The sequence below is a fragment of the Scyliorhinus torazame genome, chromosome 14 (genome assembly GCF_047496885.1).
Source record: "Scyliorhinus torazame isolate Kashiwa2021f chromosome 14, sScyTor2.1, whole genome shotgun sequence".
NCBI classification, from domain to species: domain Eukaryota; kingdom Metazoa; phylum Chordata; class Chondrichthyes; order Carcharhiniformes; family Scyliorhinidae; genus Scyliorhinus; species Scyliorhinus torazame.
Window position 1 is genome coordinate 196605045 of NC_092720.1, and position 16858 is coordinate 196621902.

Below are 16858 nucleotides of genomic sequence, written 5' to 3' on the forward strand. Positions count from 1 at the left end.
GCACCTGAAACTGATAGACCAGGTTAGGCTACGCAAAGGATGGGTGGGGCAGGTGTTCCATTCGGGGCTAGATGCGAAAAACAGGGAGGTGGCTATATTAGTGGGGAAGCGGGCAATGTTCGAGGCAAAGGCTATAGTGGCGGATAACGGGGGCAGATACGTGATGGTGAGTGGCAAACTACAGGGGGAGACGGTGGTTTTGGTAAACGTATATGCCCCGAACTGGGATGATGCCAATTTTATGAGGCGGATGCTAGGACGCATTCCGGACCTAGAAATGGGAAAGCTGATAATGGGGGGAGATTTTAATACGGTGTTGGAACCAGGGCTGGATAGGTCGAAGTCCAGGACTGGAAGGAGGCCGGCAGCAGCCAAGGTACTTAAAGATTTTATGGAGCAGATGGGAGGTGTAGACCCGTGGAGATTTAGCAGACCTAGGAGTAAGGAGTTCTCATTTTTCTCCTATGTCCATAAAGTCTACTCGCGAATAGACTTTTTTGTGCTGGGTAGGGCATTGATCCCGAAGGTGAGGGGAACGGAGTATACGGCTATAGCCATTTCGGATCACGCTCCACACTGGGTGGACTTGGAGATAGGGGAGGAAACAGGAGGGCGCCCACCCTGGAGAATGGACATGGGACTAATGGCAGATGAGTGGGTGTGTCTAAGGGTGAGGGGGTGCATTGAAAAGTACTTGGAACTCAATGATAATGGGGAGGTCCAGTTGGGAGTGGTCTGGGAGGCGTTGAAGGCGGTAGTTATAGGGGAGCTGATATCAATAAGGGCACATAAAGGGAAGCAGGAGAGTAAGGAACGGGAGCGGTTGCTGCAAGAACTTTTGAGGGTGGACAGACAATATGCGGAAGCACCGGAGGAGGGACTGTACAGGGAAAGGCAAAGGCTACATGTAGAATTTGACTTGCTGACTACAGGCACTGCAGAGGCACAATGGAGGAAGGCACAGGGTGTACAGTACGAATATGGGGAGAAGGCGAGCAGGTTGCTGGCACACCAATTGAGGAAAAGGGGAGCAGCGAGGGAAATAGGGGGAGTGAGGGATGAGGAAGGAGAGATGGAGCGGGGAGCGGAGAGAGTGAATGGAGTGTTCAAGACATTTTATAAAAAATTATATGAAGCTCAACCCCCGGATGGGAGGGAGAGAATGATGGGCTTCTTGGATCGGCTGGAATTTCCCAAGGTGGAAGAGCAGGAAAGGGTGGGACTGGGAGCATAGATCGAGGTAGAAGAAGTGGTGAAAGGAATTAGGAGAATGCAGGCGGGAAAGGCCCCGGGACCGGATGGATTCCCAGTCGAATTCTATAGAAAATATGTGGACTTGCTCGCCCCGGTACTGACGAGGACCTTTAATGAGGCAAAGGAAAGGGGACAACTGCCCCCGACTATGTCTGAAGCAACGATATCGCTTCTCTTAAAGAAGGAAAAGGACCCGCTACAATGCGGGTCCTATAGACCTATTTCCCTCCTAAATGTAGATGCCAAGGTCCTGGCCAAGGTAATGGCAATGAGAATAGAGGAATGTGTCCCGGGGGTGGTCCACGAGGACCAAACTGGGTTTGTGAAGGGGAGACAGCTGAACACGAATATACGGAGGTTGTTAGGGGTAATGATGATGGCCCCACCAGAGAGAGAAACGGAGATAGTAGTGGCGATGGATGCCGAGAAAGCATTTGATAGAGTGGAGTGGGATTATTTGTGGGAGGTGTTGAGGAGATTTGGTTTTGGAGAGGGGTATGTTAGATGGGTGCAGCTGTTGTATAGGGCCCCAGTGGCGAGCGTGGTCACGAATGGACGGGGATCTGCATATTTTCGGCTCCATAGAGGGACAAGGCAGGGATGCCCTCTGTCCCCATTATTGTTTGCACTGGTGATTGAGCCCCTGGCGATAGCGTTGAGGGGTTCCAAGAAGTGGAGGGGAGTACTTCGGGGAGGAGAAGAGCACCGGGTATCTTTGTATGCGGACGATTTGCTACTATACGTGGCGGACCTGGCGGAGGGGATGCCAGAAATAATGTGGATACTTGGGGAGTTTGGGGATTTTTCAGGGTATAAAGTGAACATGGGGAAAAGTGAGTTGTTTGTGGTGCATCCAGGGGAGCAGAGTAGAGAAATAGAGGACCTACCGTTGAAGAAGGTAACAAGGGACTTTCGTTACCTGGGGATCCAGATAGCTAAGAATTGGGGCACATTGCATAGGTTAAATTTAACGCGGTTGGTGGAACAGATGGAGGAGGATTTCAAGAGATGGGATATGGTATCCCTGTCAATGGCAGGGAGGGTGCAGGCGGTTAAGATGGTGGTCCTCCCGAGATTCCTCTTTGTGTTTCAGTGCCTCCCGGTGGTGATCACGAAGGCTTTTTTTAAAAGGATTGAAAAGAGCATCATGGGTTTTGTGTGGGCCGGGAAGACCCCGAGAGTGAGGAAGGGATTCTTACAGCGTAGCAGGGATAGGGGGGGGCTGGCACTACCGAGCCTAAGTGAGTATTATTGGGCCGCTAATATTTCAATGGTGAGTAAGTGGATGGGAGAGGAGGAGGGAGCGGCGTGGAAGAGATTAGAGAGGGCGTCCTGTAGGGGGACTAGCCTACAGGCTATGGTGACAGCCCCATTGCCGTTCTCACCGAGGAACTACACCACAAGCCCGGTGGTGGTGGCTACACTGAAGATTTGGGGACAGTGGAGACGGCATAGGGGAAAGACTGGAGCCTTGGGGGGGGTCCCCGATAAGAAACAACCATAGGTTTGCCCCGGGGGGAATGGATGGGGGATATGGAATGTGGCAAAGAGCAGGAATAACGCAACTGAAAGATCTGTTTGTGGATGGGAAGTTCGCGAGTCTGGGAGCGCTGACCGAGAAATATGGGTTGCCCCAAGGGAATGCATTCAGGTATATGCAACTGAGGGCTTTTGCGAGGCAACAGGTGAGGGAATTCCCGCAGCTCCCGACACAAGAGGTGCAGGACAGAGTGATCTCAAAGACATGGGTGGGGGATGGTAAGGTGTCAGATATATATGGGGAAATGAGGGACGAAGGGGAGACTATGGTAGATGAACTAAAAGGGAAATGGGAAGAAGAGCTGGGGGAGGATATCGAGGAGGGGCTGTGGGCAGATGCCCTAAGCAGGGTAAACTCATCGTCCTCGTGTGCCAGGCTAAGCCTGATTCAGTTTAAGGTATTACACAGGGCACATATGACTGGAGCACGGCTCAGTAAATTTTTGGGGGTGGAGGATAGGTGTGCGAGGTGCTCGAGAAGCCCAGCGAATCATACCCATATGTTTTGGTCATGCCCGGCACTACAGGGGTTTTGGATGGGGGTGACAAAGGTGCTTTCAAAAGTAGTAGGAGTCCGGGTCGAACCAAGCTGGGGGTTGGCTATATTTGGGGTTGCACAAGAGCCGGGAGTGCAGGAGGTGAGAGAGGCCGATGTTTTGGCCTTTGCGTCCCTAGTAGCCCGGCGCAGGATATTGCAAATGTGGAAAGAAGCCAAGCCCCCGGGGGTGGAGACCTGGATAAATGACATGGCGGGGTTTATAAAGCTAGAGCGGATTAAGTTCGTCCTAAGGGGGTCGGCTCAAGGGTTCACCAGGCGGTGGCAACCGTTCGTCGAATACCTCGCAGAAAGATAGACGGAATGGGAAAAAGAAGGCAGCAGCAGCAGCCCAGGATCGGGGGCGGGGGGGGGGGGGGGGGGGGGGGAGGGGTGGGGGGGGGGGGGAGGAGGAACCAGAAGGACTCTCAGGGTTGTTAATATATACTGTATAGTATGTATAGGTCGTTGCTACAGATAATTATATATTGTACTGTTAAATTATATTTTTGGAGAGTGTTACTTGTGACAAGGCAGTTGCCAATTCGGGCTAGTTTTCATTTTTGTTATTTATTATTTATTCATTTTTTGTTTATAAAATAGGTCATTGTTATTTGTGTTGTTATAATATTGTGTAAAGGATGCACAATGTACTGTGTTGGTTGACCAAAAATTTTCAATAAAATATTTAATTAAAAATAAATAATAATGAAATAAGAATGACCCCATTGGTTTTTAGCTAATTATTACACATGTTGCCTCAGTTTTAAGACAATGCTTCTTCTCAAACTGTATCTCTTATCTTGAGGTCAGTTTGGGTCTCAACCAATAATTGGTCAACTTAGCTGTCTGTCATTTGGAGTTGAGGTCCCTGAGACAAGGGCCTATTCAGTTCTCCTCGTCAGGGTTAACATGTTATTTGTTTATTCTGTGGCCTGAGAAACAAATATTAATCTAAATATCACAGCACTTTTAAATGTCTCTATTAATAATCAAGTGTTCATAATATCTTATAATTACAAAAGTCATAAGCATTGTGTCCCAAATTACAATTCCAGCATTTCTAACATATCCTCCACCACCACCACCCCCCCTCCACCCCCCGGAAAAGCTGCAGCTTCCCAGTCCCCGGTGGCCTCAAATCCCGGATCACATTGACCTGCTTGCTTTGTTCCAAGAGTCAACATTTCCAATCCAGGGCTGCATTCCATCTCCTGGCACAAAGTGCTGGAGAACTTAAGGCCTCTAATTGGGTGACGAATGCCTGTTTCTGCCGGATAGAAATTCCGCCTTGGCCAACAAATAATAATCTTTATTGTCACAAGTAGGCTTACATTAACACTGCAATGAAGTTACTATAAAAATCCCCTAGTCGCCACATTCCAGCTCCTGTTCGGCTGCACAGAGAGAGAATTCAGAATGTCCAATTCACCTAACAGCACGTCTTTTGAGACTTGTGGGAGGAAACCGGAGCACCCGGAGGAAACCCACACAGACACGGGGAGAACGTGCAGACTCCGCACAGACAGTCACCCAAGCCGGGAATCGAACCCAGGTCCCTGGAGCTGTGAAGTAACAGTGCTAACCACTGTGCTACCGTGCCGCCCTAAGGCTGCAAGGCAGACATTATTCTACTGGGTGTGACTCTGGTCTGGGATTGGGTACTGCAGAACCCTTTTAACAAACCCGTGGTCTGACTGCCTTCTGAAAATGTATGCATTCAGTTTGGAGGTGATGGAAGGGGATAATTTATTCTTGAATTTTAACATTGTAGCACAATTTATTAAATCAAGTAAATGATTGATTAAGCAGGTACAATTATTTGAAGTAAAATAATCTTTCACGTGTTTATGCTTGATCAGAGTTTCTACAAACATGAATGGTGGTGGTATAAGTAGGCCACTTACCCACCACCTTCTCAAAGACACTTATAAAAGGGCACTAAAAATACCTAGATTATATATGTGAAAGTTTTAAAAAAAGTTTACATCTGTTCCTTCCTCTGCAATCTGATACTGACTTGACTTTTAGGATGAACGCTGTTGTCAGTGGCATTTCAGTCGTCCATATCGCTCAATAGTGGACGTTGCGCTTCAGAAGAGGTGTTCTGTTGAAAAAGCACAGTCACAGCTACAAGTATTCATCTTAACAATCTTTACCATGCAATCTGCAAGATTGCCTATCTATCATTATCATACAAGATGTGCAGTAAATCCTGGTGTACTACTGATGCAGGAATGTGAATAAGACCATAAGATGTATGAGCTGGATTAAGCTATTTGGCACCTTGAACTTGCTTTGCCATTCAATAAAATCATCACTGACCGAATGGTGGCCTTAGTTTCCCTGTTTGCCCACGATAACCCGTCATCCTTGTCAAAAATCTGTCTCGCTCAGTCTGAATATCCAATCACACAGACTCCACTGCTCGCTGCGGAAGTGAGTTCGAAACACTACTGACCACGTGAGAGAGAAAAAATCATCCTCACCTCTGACTTAAATGGGAGAACCCTGACTGACAAACATTACTCACAATTTATAGGCTCACCCATGAGGGGAAACACCTCAACATCTTTGGCATTGGGTCAAAGTCCTGGAACTCCCTCCATGACAGCACTGAAGGTATAGCTATACCACATGGACTGAAACGGTTTGAGAAAGTGACAACACCACCTTCTCAAGAACAAATAGGGATGGGCAATAAATGCTGGCCTGCAATGCCTTCATCAATGAAAGAATAAAAATAATGCTCCAGTGTTTTATACAAGTTTAACATGGCTCCTTGCTTTTATACTCGATGCCCTTATTTATAAAACCGAAGATGTTGGTTCGATATTGATTGAACTGTCATCTGTCCTGCCACGTTCACTGATTTGAGCAGATATAAACCCAGATCTCTGCTCTTCAGAATTGGACCTATTGAATCCAGAGCAGGCAGAACGCATTGACAAAAGGAGAAATTACAGAACAAGGTTTATTTTGGGAGACTTACAATACTCCTCCACTCTCTTAAGGATCTCTGTATGCCGGGGTTTTTTTTTTTACAATTGGGGCTCTCCTTGTAAATGGGAAACCCCACCCACTTAAAGGGGAAGGTCTGCCTGCCTTAAAGGGGAAGTTCATATTTCGGTGAAATCATATGGTCCTGATCCCGGGACCTCAATTGGCTCAGCCAACCCGTTCGAAGCTGGATGGTATGGGGCGGTCCTCACCTGATGGAGCCCGTTGGCATACATGAATGAAGTGTTGGGTGCTCTGAGATACAGACGAACCAACACGGTTGCGATTGGGACAACGCAGTTTTATTCCTTTAAACTATTTATATAACAAACTTGGTCCTCAGCACGTGGTGACAGTGTGAGTGTCTGGCTTTGAGGTCCTTGCCCTGTGCCGTCTCCTGATGGACTGCCCAGGAAGTGTTGTGTTTCTTGTTTTGTACTGTGTATGCTCTTGTCTGTGATTGGCTGTCATGTTATGTGTGCTAATTGGTCCATTGCTTTGTCTATCATTATGTATGTGTGTATGTGCTGTGATGTTCACTTGAATATCATGACATCCCCCCGTTTTTACAAGATTACGTGCCTACGTGGTTATAAATAGAAATGTGTACTGAGTGCAGCTAAATGTGTGTGTGTGTAATATTTACAGCATGTACATGGGGCTTAACTATATACACGGGGCGATGTCGGGTGTGACATACGAACGAGGTTGTACCATAACAAAAAAAAAACGTGGAAATGTGGAACGATAAAACGAATGCCTGTAACGAGAAGAACTTAGACATGTTAAAACAGTGGTTGCATGAGTTCAACGTGTAAACAGTCTCATAAGTCCAGTCTAGTAGATGGATGACGAATTTGGGTTGACCGTAAGGGTGGCACACCATTCATCACCCGGATTGATTGTGTTGACCCGGTTCCCATCAATGACCGGACCCGGAAGGCGTCTTGGTCATCTGTGTCATCGGTTTGGATGTCGTAATGTGGAGGCTGAATGGTCCGCACGTTCCTGCGAGGTTGTCAGAGATGCGGAAGATTAACAGGTTGAGCCGCTCGACAGTAAGCAGCGTAGTGGCCCACCTTGCCACAGCGTAGGCATTGTCAGGTTTCTGCGGGACATTGCCCTTTTAAATGTGCAGCTCCACAGTTGTCGCACGTCATGATGTCATGACGTTCGTTACGCCACTGCGCATGCGCAGTTCGGTCTTGCATCAAGCGCGCCTGCGCATCATCCCTCAGTGTTGCCGTAGGTTTTGGCGCGCACGAGCGCGGGAGGCCTCGAAAAGTGCGCGAAACGGCCCCCTCGTCCGGGCCGCGGGCCGGGAGAAACTCGATCGCCTGGACCCGTTCGGCCTCATGGGGCACCTGGCTCGCCGATCTGGTCACATAGGACCCCCTCCTCACCGATCCGGTCGCCTGAAATTGTGTATAGCGGCTAGTCGTGTTCTCGTGTAGGACACAGGCTTCAACTGCAGATGCTAAGGTCAGGCCTTTTATTTTTAGAAGCTGCTGGCGTAGGCTGCCGGAGGCAACACCAAAAACGATCTGGTCCCGGATCTGGACTCTGAGGTGGTGTCGTAACCGCAGGACTGCGCGGGTATGCGGAGATGCGTCAGGAAGGACTGAAAGAGCTCATCCTTTCCTTGCAGGCGCTGCTGGAAGCCATACCTCTCAAAGCTCTCGTTGACCTCAAGTTGAAGTGTTGGTCGAGCTTGAGGAGGACCGTGTCATATTTAGATTTGTCCTCGCCTTCCGCGAACACCAGGGAGTTGTATACATGGATGGCGTGCTGACCTGCGGTGGTGGGGAGGATGGCGATCTTCCTTTTGTCCGAGGCGCCCTGTTTTTCGTTGGCTTCCATAAAGAGTTCGAAGCGCTGCTTGAACAGCGTCCAATTTATGCCAAGGTTCCCAGCAACTTGCAACGGCTGCGGTGTGTTGACGGTGTCCATGGCACAGGATGGCAGATTTGTGGGTAGGTTTTGATTCACACCTGGTACCATGAAGTGTTGGGTGCTCTGAGATACAGACGAACCAACACGGTTACAATTGGTACAACGCAGTTTTATTCCTTTAAACTATTTATATAACAAACTCTGGTACTCAGCACATGGTGACTGGCTGAGTGTCTGGCTTGGAGGTCCTTGCCCTGTGCCGTCTCCTGATGGACTGCCCAGGAAGTGTTGTGTTTCTTGTTTTGTACTGTGTATGCTCTTGTCTGTGATTGGCTGTCGTGTTATGTGTGCTAATTGGTCCGTTGCTCTGTCTGTCATTATGTATGTGTGTATGTGCTGTGATGTTCACTTGAATATCATGACAATGAATGCCGCAAATTCTGCATTCATACGCCGTACCATTGTTTAATACCAGCACCTCGGGTATTCTGTGCGTGCTGAAGTTTCTCTATGGTGGTCTAGGCCATCGTTGCCTGTCTCTTAAGGACCTCTAACTACTGAGTGGACATCGACGAGGAAAGGGCCCGCAAAGTCTATATGGAGGCGATACAATGGACATCCTGGCCATTCCCACAGGTGGAGCGGGGACTGAATGAGGCAACTTCTGGTGTGCCTGACACAGGACACAGTGCTCGGCCAGTCACTCGATGTCTGGGTAAATGCCGGGCCACCAAACGTAGCTTCAAGCTAACATGTATGTCTTGGACCAGGGTGACCATTGTGGGGGACCATCAGGAGCGGGCCGCATCCACGTTCGGGGACCACCAAGCGGGTCTCTCAAAGGAGCATGCCAATCCTCCTTGAAGAGCCCGAGGAGGGGCTTGTGTTCTGTGAGAATGGTGAAGTGATGCTCGTAGACATATTGATGGAATTTCTTGACCCCGAATACGACACAAAACCCTCCTTCTCGATCTGGGCATACCCCTTCTCTGCGTTGGCCAACGTTCTTGAGGCAAAGGCAATGGGGTGTTCAGATCTGTTGTCCATTTACTGGGCCAGCAGAACCCCAATGCCGTATGGAGAAGCGTCGCAGGTCAATAGGATTGGCTGGGATGAGTCGAAGTGGGCGAGCTGTCTTGATGAGGAGAGTTGTTGTTTCATCTCGATGCAAGTCACTTGCTGCTCTCGGTCCCACTCCGTGTTGTCCTTTCCTCAACAGACGGTGGAGGGAGGCTAAAGTGGTGGCCAGGTTTGGGAGGAAATTGTCATAGTAGTTTACCATTCCCAGGAACGAACGGCGTTCCATTGGGCCACCTAGTACAGGAGCCTACCGAATTGCCTGCACCTTCTCTTCCACCGGTTGCAAGCCATGGTGATCTACGCTGTAGCCGAGGTACGTTACTTCGGTGGCATTGACTCCATATTTATCCCACCGGAGGCTGGCGCCTGCATCCTCAAAACGCTCCAGCACCTCGGAAAGCTTTTGTAGGTGCTCCTGGTCGGACGGGCCCGTGATCAGAATGTCGTCAAGATAGCCTGCCAAGCGCAGCAGACCTCGCAGGATGTTCTCCATTACTCACTGGAATATCACACACGTAGGAGAAACCCCAAAGTGCAGGCGGGTGTATTCATATAGCCCCCTGTGCTTGTTCACGGTTACAAAGCGTCTGGACTCGGGCGCCAGGACCAACTGGAGGTAAGTGTGACTCATGTCAAGTTTCATAAACGTACACTCTCCGCTGAGCTTTGCACAAAGCTTTGCAGTCTGTTGACCATACTCAACCGGAACTGTTGAAGTGGTTCCTCCTTTTAACTGGCCAGCCTCGTGTTCGTGTCTGACAGGGTCAATGAGCGGAGGCCAGAACGGATGCGGTCAAATGTACAGCGACTGACTAGCAAAACTGCTGCCCCAGTGTCGAGTTCTATGCAGATCGGGTGTCCATTAATCAGCAGGGAGATCCAGATGGGCGCTACTCGTGGTGCAGCCATGCAGTGTAACTGCTGGTAGGTGCTGTCCGCATCGTCCACGTGGTAAGCTCCGTCGGGGGTTGTCGCGCCTAGTGGATCAGCAGGCGGTTCATCCTCGCGGGGCCCCTGTCTCTCTAGTGTCTGCAGCCTGTTGCGGACCCCGTTGGCTGGTGGTCATATTCCTGTTCCTCCTGGTCAGAGGAGAATGTCCGGCAGCGTCCCCGGCCTCTATTATGACAGCCCATGTTCCTCCGGTAGGTGTCCCGTTGTCGGGAGCCAGCCTCCTCAGGCCGGGCCGAGTGTGGTAGTTGCTTGTTATTGCATCTCAGACTGAGCACTGTCAGTCCCTGGAGTTCCTGGACCCCTTGTTCGGCGCTTTGGAGATAGCTATTGCCACCGCGACTTGCAGGTCCAAGTGCGCCTCAATTAGTAATTAGCATGGAAGCATCGCGTAGTCCACACATCAAACGGTCCCCGAGTGTCTCATTCAGTGTCCCTCTGAATTCACAAGTCTCAGCTAGTTTTTGGAGGCGGGCCAGGAAGTTACTCACCGCCTCGGCTTGGGCCTGAGCAGCCATGTGGAACTGGAAACGGCGTACAATGAGCAGTGGTTTCGGGTCGAAATACTCCCTCACCAGGGTGATGAATGACAGGTAATCTGGGGCGTCCGAGTGACCGTCAGTAATCGCAGCCTTTCGAAAACAATAGTTCATCCCAAGTGTCTGTACCTGCATCAAAAAGTTCCAGCTTTCGTATGAGCAGCATTTCAGTGGTTAGTAGAGGGGCCCGCTGAAGCCCAGATGAGGTGGGCCGGGTACGTAGCAACCAGTGTTGAAGGCAGCTCCACTGAAATCTCGTGGCCAGCGTTGAATCCACGGTAGGCAGAACGTATAGACAAAAATAGAAATGACAGAACAAGGTTCATTTTGATACAATTATCCTCCACTTCCCTCAGCATCTCCTTCCCCGACCTGCAGCTAGGCCGGGATTTTTATTATACCATTGGGGCTCTCCTTGTAAAGGGAAAAGCCCACCCCTTAAAGGGGAAGGCCAGCCTGCCTTAAAGGGGACGTTCATAATCCAGAAAAGTTATGGAAAATTATATAATCCCGGGACATCCACTGGGGTCACAACAATACCCTTCATTTTATGTTGTCGACTGCATTCTCCCTACCAAAATGAATCCGTTTGCACTTTACACCTCCTTCCACTTCAACAGTAAATCTCCACTCTCAACAAATTCCTGGCAACTCTTTTTATTTTGATGATGATATTATGAAATTACTTATCTCCACCCCAGAGGGGACAGGAAATGAACATTTATCCTGGAATTTAAGCTCATGATACAATTCAGAAGCTTAATTAAATTAGTGATTTTTAAAAAAAATTTAGAGTACCCAATTTTTTTTTTCCCAATTAAGGGGCAATTTGAGCGTGGCCAATCCACCTAACCTGCATGTCTTTCGGTTGTGGGGGTGAAACCTATGCAGACATGGGGAGAATATGCAAACTCCACACGGACAGTGACCCAAATTAGTGAAATTAATATACAATTCATAAAAGTACAATAAATTGTGCTGAGTGCACTTACCTCTCTGTCATCGTTCCTCTCTGGTCCTCCCTCACTGCTATCATTTTGACTTCCTCCACTCTCCTTCCATCAGGCAACTGTTGAGCGGTTCTCTGTATCAACGGGGCACGATCATCAGTTTCACTGGAGGAACTTTCCTGTGGAAGTACAGCCAAATGTAAAATTATGAGCTTTAACAACTTAAATCTTGCAAACTTAAATTCCCTTAATGCTAGAATGAAAATCCAGTCAGTGCTGGGGCACTAGTGGCAGTGAACTGTGTATACTTGGCCAATATTCCTTCTGCACAACGATTACTCCAAAGGTACAATATTAGGCAATGAGTTAAGCCATTCTCACATTGAGGCATTGAGTGAATAAGCATGACATGAATCCCAGTGGAGTTGGTGGTTGTAATGACTTAGGCCAGGCCTTTGAGATTGGCCAATTAGAATACGAGTTCCCTGATTAGTGGCCCTTTCTGTGTATATAACAGGGAGTGTCAGATTTCTGCACTCCCGGTGTAGACAGCAGACGGAATGGTCATGGTTGGTCAGCTGCTGGCCTTGGAAATAAAAGGAATTCTGGCGCAAAAAACGGCACAAATCTTACTTGTGTCACGCCGCAAAAACGCCGCGAAGTCTCCGGCCCGAAATGGGCTAGCAGCGACATGACGGGATCCGCGCTTGCTCACGTGGTTCACGCCGTGCAGCGTCATACACGCCGCACGGCGTGACGGCTCATAAGGACGTGCTGCTCCCCCCCACCCGACCGGAACACCCGACCGGAACACCCGACTGGATGGCTGGCCGCCGCTCAGCCCCGAGGTTCCAGTCACGCGATCTGGAGGCGCTCCTCGACACAGTGGAGCAGAGGAGGGAGGCCCTGTATCCCGGGCACGGCCGCAGAGTTGCCCCACGCCACAGCCGGCGTCTGTGGAGGGAAGTGGCAGAGGCCGTCACCGCTGTGGCCCTGACACCACGGACAGGCACCCAGTGCCACAAGAAGGTGAACGACCTCGTCAGAGCAGGCAGGGTGAGCCTCCCCCCCCCCCCCCGCCCGATATCTATCTCCCCCATATCCCCCCCTCCCACATATCCCCCCCTCCCCCATATCCCCTCTCCCCCATATCCCCCACTCCCCCATATCCCCAAGTGAATCCAGCCCTAACCTTAACCTCTGCAATGCACGCGCAACCGATGGCGTGCATTCATATACCTGCCTAACTGTTGCCTTTTACCCCTGCCCCCAGCCCCCCCCCCCCCCCCCCCGCCACAGGAGAAACGCGCACACAACACCAGGGAGCATGGGAGGACTGGAGGAGGCCCCGCTGATGAGAGGCCACTGACCGAACACGAGGAAAGGGCCCTGGAACTGGCTGGCGGACCTGAGGACCGGGAGGTTGCTGATGCAGAGGTCGGGGGCATACTAGCAAGTGAGCCACGGACAGCCCGTCCCCATATCCCCTCCACCCCCATATCCCCCCCCCTCCCCATATCCCCCCCTCCCCCATATCCCCCCTCCCCCATATCCCCTCTCCCCCATATCCCCAAGTGAATCCAGCCCTAACCTTAACCTCTGCAATACACGCACAACCGATGGCGTGCATTCATATACCTGCCTAACTGTTGCCTTTTACCTCTGCCCCCAGCCCCCCCCCCCCCCCCCCCCCCCCCGCCACAGGAGAAACGCGCACACAACACCAGGGAGCATGGGAGGACTGGAGGAGGCCCCGCTGATGAGAGGCCACTGACCGAACACGAGGAAAGGGCCCTGGAACTGGTTGGCGGACCTGAGGACCGGGAGGTTGCTATGCAGAGGTCGGGGGCATACTAGCAAGTGAGCCATATCCCCCCCATCCCCATATCCCCCCCCCTCCCCATATCCCCCCCTCCCCCATATCCCCCCTCCCCCATATCACCTGATCACTGCCTGCGTGTCTAACCATGCATGCTTCATTGTGTATCGCAGGAGTAAACGCCGAGGCACCCATCCCCCACAGATGCAGACCGCCCGCAGGATGCCCCTCGGAGGCCACGGGAGACGGAGAGACCCGGACCCTCCAGCATGCGACGCCCGCAGGATGCCCCTCGGAGGCCACGGGCGATGGAGAGACCCGGACCCTCCGGAATGCGACGCCCGCAGGATGCCCCTCGCACACCACGGGAGACGGAGAGACCCGGACCCTCCGGCATGCGACGCCCGCATGATGCCCCTCGCACACCACGGGAGACGGAGAGACCCGGACCCTCCGGCATGCGACGCCCGCAGGAAGCCCCTCGCACACCATGGGAGACGGAGAGACCCGGACCCTCCGGCATGCGACGCCCGCAGGATGCCCCTCGCACACCACGGGAGACGGAGAGACCCGGACCCTCCAGCATGCGACGCCCGCAGGATGTACCTTGGAGACCACGGGAGACGGAGAGACCTGGAGCAACAGGGAGACGACGCCCCCGTCACGTGCGGGTGCGACGACGCAGGCGTGTGCCACGCAGCGACGAGAGGGGCAGCCACAGGCCCCCGTCACAGCCTACCCAGGACACCCCTACCCAGGACACCCCTACCCGGGACACCCCTACCCGGGACACCCCTACCCGGGACAGCACTACCCAGGAAGACAAAATACCGGACAGTGACACAGAGTGGATGGGTGGAGACGAACCCCCACCCCAAAGTGCCATGGACTCAGAGTGGAACGAAGAGCACGACACAACGCCACTGCTGTTACCAACACCCTCCACCATCGCAGAAACACTCACCTCGGTTGGGCACTTTAGTGATGAGGCGTCTGGTACACTCACTTGTGCGCACAACACAGCCGTCCTGGTACAGCAGGTGGAGGTAGGAGCAGCAGAGGGTCCGGGCGGTCGGAGGGCAGCCCAGCCCAAGCGAACATCTGCCGCCCAGATGGATGCCGGGTTCCTGGAGTTACCACACCCACCCATAGATCCGATGCAACCACCGACCCGGAGACGAGCGAAGAGGGTGACGGCCGGCATGCGGCGGCTACAGTTCAGGTGGAGGAGTCCACCCGCGTCCAGGAGCTGGGAGGGGTGCCGGTCATGCGTGCCACCCAGGCCGACACCGCACGGGTGGCGTCTGCGGTGGAGGCAATGGGTGCGACGGTGTCAGACATGGGGAACGGTTTGCGAGGCCTGGGGCTTTCCGTGCAGGCGGCGTCTGTGGCCCAGGACATGTGCCAGCGCCAGATGGCAGAGGCACTCAACGCCATGGCCCAGTCTCTGCAGGCCATAGCCCAGTCTCTGCAGACCATAGCCCAGTCTCTGCGGGCCATGGCCCAGTCTCAGCAGGCCATCGCTGAGGGCATCGGTGCCAGTGGCCATGTGCGAGCTGGCGTCGCACAGTCACAGACAGGGTTTGCCAACACCCTGGGCTCCATGGCTGCAAACCTGCAGACCCATGGCGATACCAGCAGGGGCCTCCAGGACTGGCAGCGCCAGATGTCGGGGGGGCGTCGGATGGCCACTCCATTCGCATCCCCCACCCATGTAGAGGCCTGGGGGCCATCGGGCACCCCGAGGGAGGAGGAGGTGGTGTGGTCCGTCCCGGGTCCCCCTGTAGGGGAGGTCCCGGAACACGTCGACACCTCGGACTCCCCCCCCCCCCCCCCCCCCCCCCCCCGCCCCCCCCCGCCCCGTTCCGTCCCAGGTGCATCGGGTGGGCAACGGGCAGGACAGGCAGGCAGCGTGCCATCCCAGTTGCCCGGGCCGCAGCCTGGCCCATCTAGGCCAGGACGCCCCAGGAAACGGCCGCCAAAGGGATCCTGTGTCAGAGGGCAGGAATCACAGGAGTCCACCTCCAGTTCTGCTGTACCGTCTGGGGAACCACCTAGGCGTAGTCAAAGAGCCCGTAAGGCCAAACAATTAGACACTGAGTAAGTTGGCACGGGTGCAGGGCACAGATGAGTTTTAGGGGCTAGGGCACGTGCATGAACTCCTTTGGTTATTAAAGTCAATGTTACACCTACAGAAGCTGCCTTTGTGCTCTGTCCAAAGCGTGCGGGGGGTTTCATGTACGTTGAGCGCAAGTGTATGTGTGTGAGGGGTGGTCTTACCTCAGCCCGAGGTGAGTCTGCCCCCTTCCCCCTGGGCCGCCATCAACATCCCCCTGGTCAGAGGACAGGACCGTGCGCTGCAGTGTCACAGCCGCATGCAGGGATGGTCCGGGTGGATGGTGGTACTGTGGCCATGGGTCAGACGTAGTCCAACGATGTGGAGCCAGGAGCCCATTGCAGGGCGGGTTGTCATCATCCTCCATTGCCTGCAATAGACACGCGTCCACCCGCAACTCTGTGAGCCCGGCCATTGTGCCACAGTTGGATCGGCAATGGGGGGGGTGGTGTGCATGCGGGTGGGGTGGGTGGGGTTGGGGAGGGGGGTGAGGGTGCTGGGTGGGTGGATGGGTGGGGGGTGTGGGTGGTCGGCTGTTGCCATGGTGTGCGGTCTGTGGCTATACTACCCGATTCCCACGCCCATCTAGTCAGTGAGGCGGGCGGCTATCCATCTGTCCCGTGCCCGCTGGGCCAGCCGGTAACGGTGGACAGCCACCCGCCTGTGTCTACCCCGTCTGCCCTGACCATTGCCCCCATCCCCCTCATCTGGGGAGGACTGCGCCTCTTCCTGCTGCTCCTCCACTCCACCGTCCTCTGCCTGCGGCACATCGCCCCTCTGCTGGGCTATATTGTGCAGGACGCAGCACACCACAATGATGCGGCCGACCCTATCTGACCGATACTGGAGGGCGCCCCAGAGAGGTCCAGGCACCTGAAACGCATCTTCAGCACGCCAAAGCACCTCTCTATCACTCCCCTTGTCGCTACATGGGCATCATTGTAGCGGTTCTCTGCCTCATTACGTGGCCTCCGGAAAGGCGTCATCAGCCACGATCGCAATGGGTAGCCCCTGTCGCCCAGCAACCAGCCCCTCAGCCGGGGATGGCGTCCCTCGTACATGCCGGGGATGGATGACCGCGACAACACATATGAGTCGTGTACACTGCCTGGGTAACGGGCGCAGACGTGCAGGATCATCATGCGGTGGTCGCAGACCACCTGTATGTTCATCGAATAGGTCCCC

At 53.1% G+C, this 16858-nt stretch overlaps 1 protein-coding gene across 1 annotated transcript in view; it reads right to left on the minus strand.

Annotated features, from left to right (window-relative positions):
- Nucleotides 1-4046: 4046 nt before the first annotated feature.
- LOC140389407 (uncharacterized) overlaps nucleotides 4047-16858 on the minus strand; it is a 67726-nt gene continuing 54914 nt past the window's right edge. The window contains exons 4-5 of the mRNA XM_072473553.1: nucleotides 11781-11917; nucleotides 4047-5435 (exon numbers count right to left, since the gene is read on the minus strand). Of these exons, the coding sequence (XP_072329654.1) occupies nucleotides 5402-5435; nucleotides 11781-11917 (171 nt within the window). The 3' untranslated portion in view covers nucleotides 4047-5401. The remainder of the gene's footprint in view (nucleotides 5436-11780; nucleotides 11918-16858) is intronic.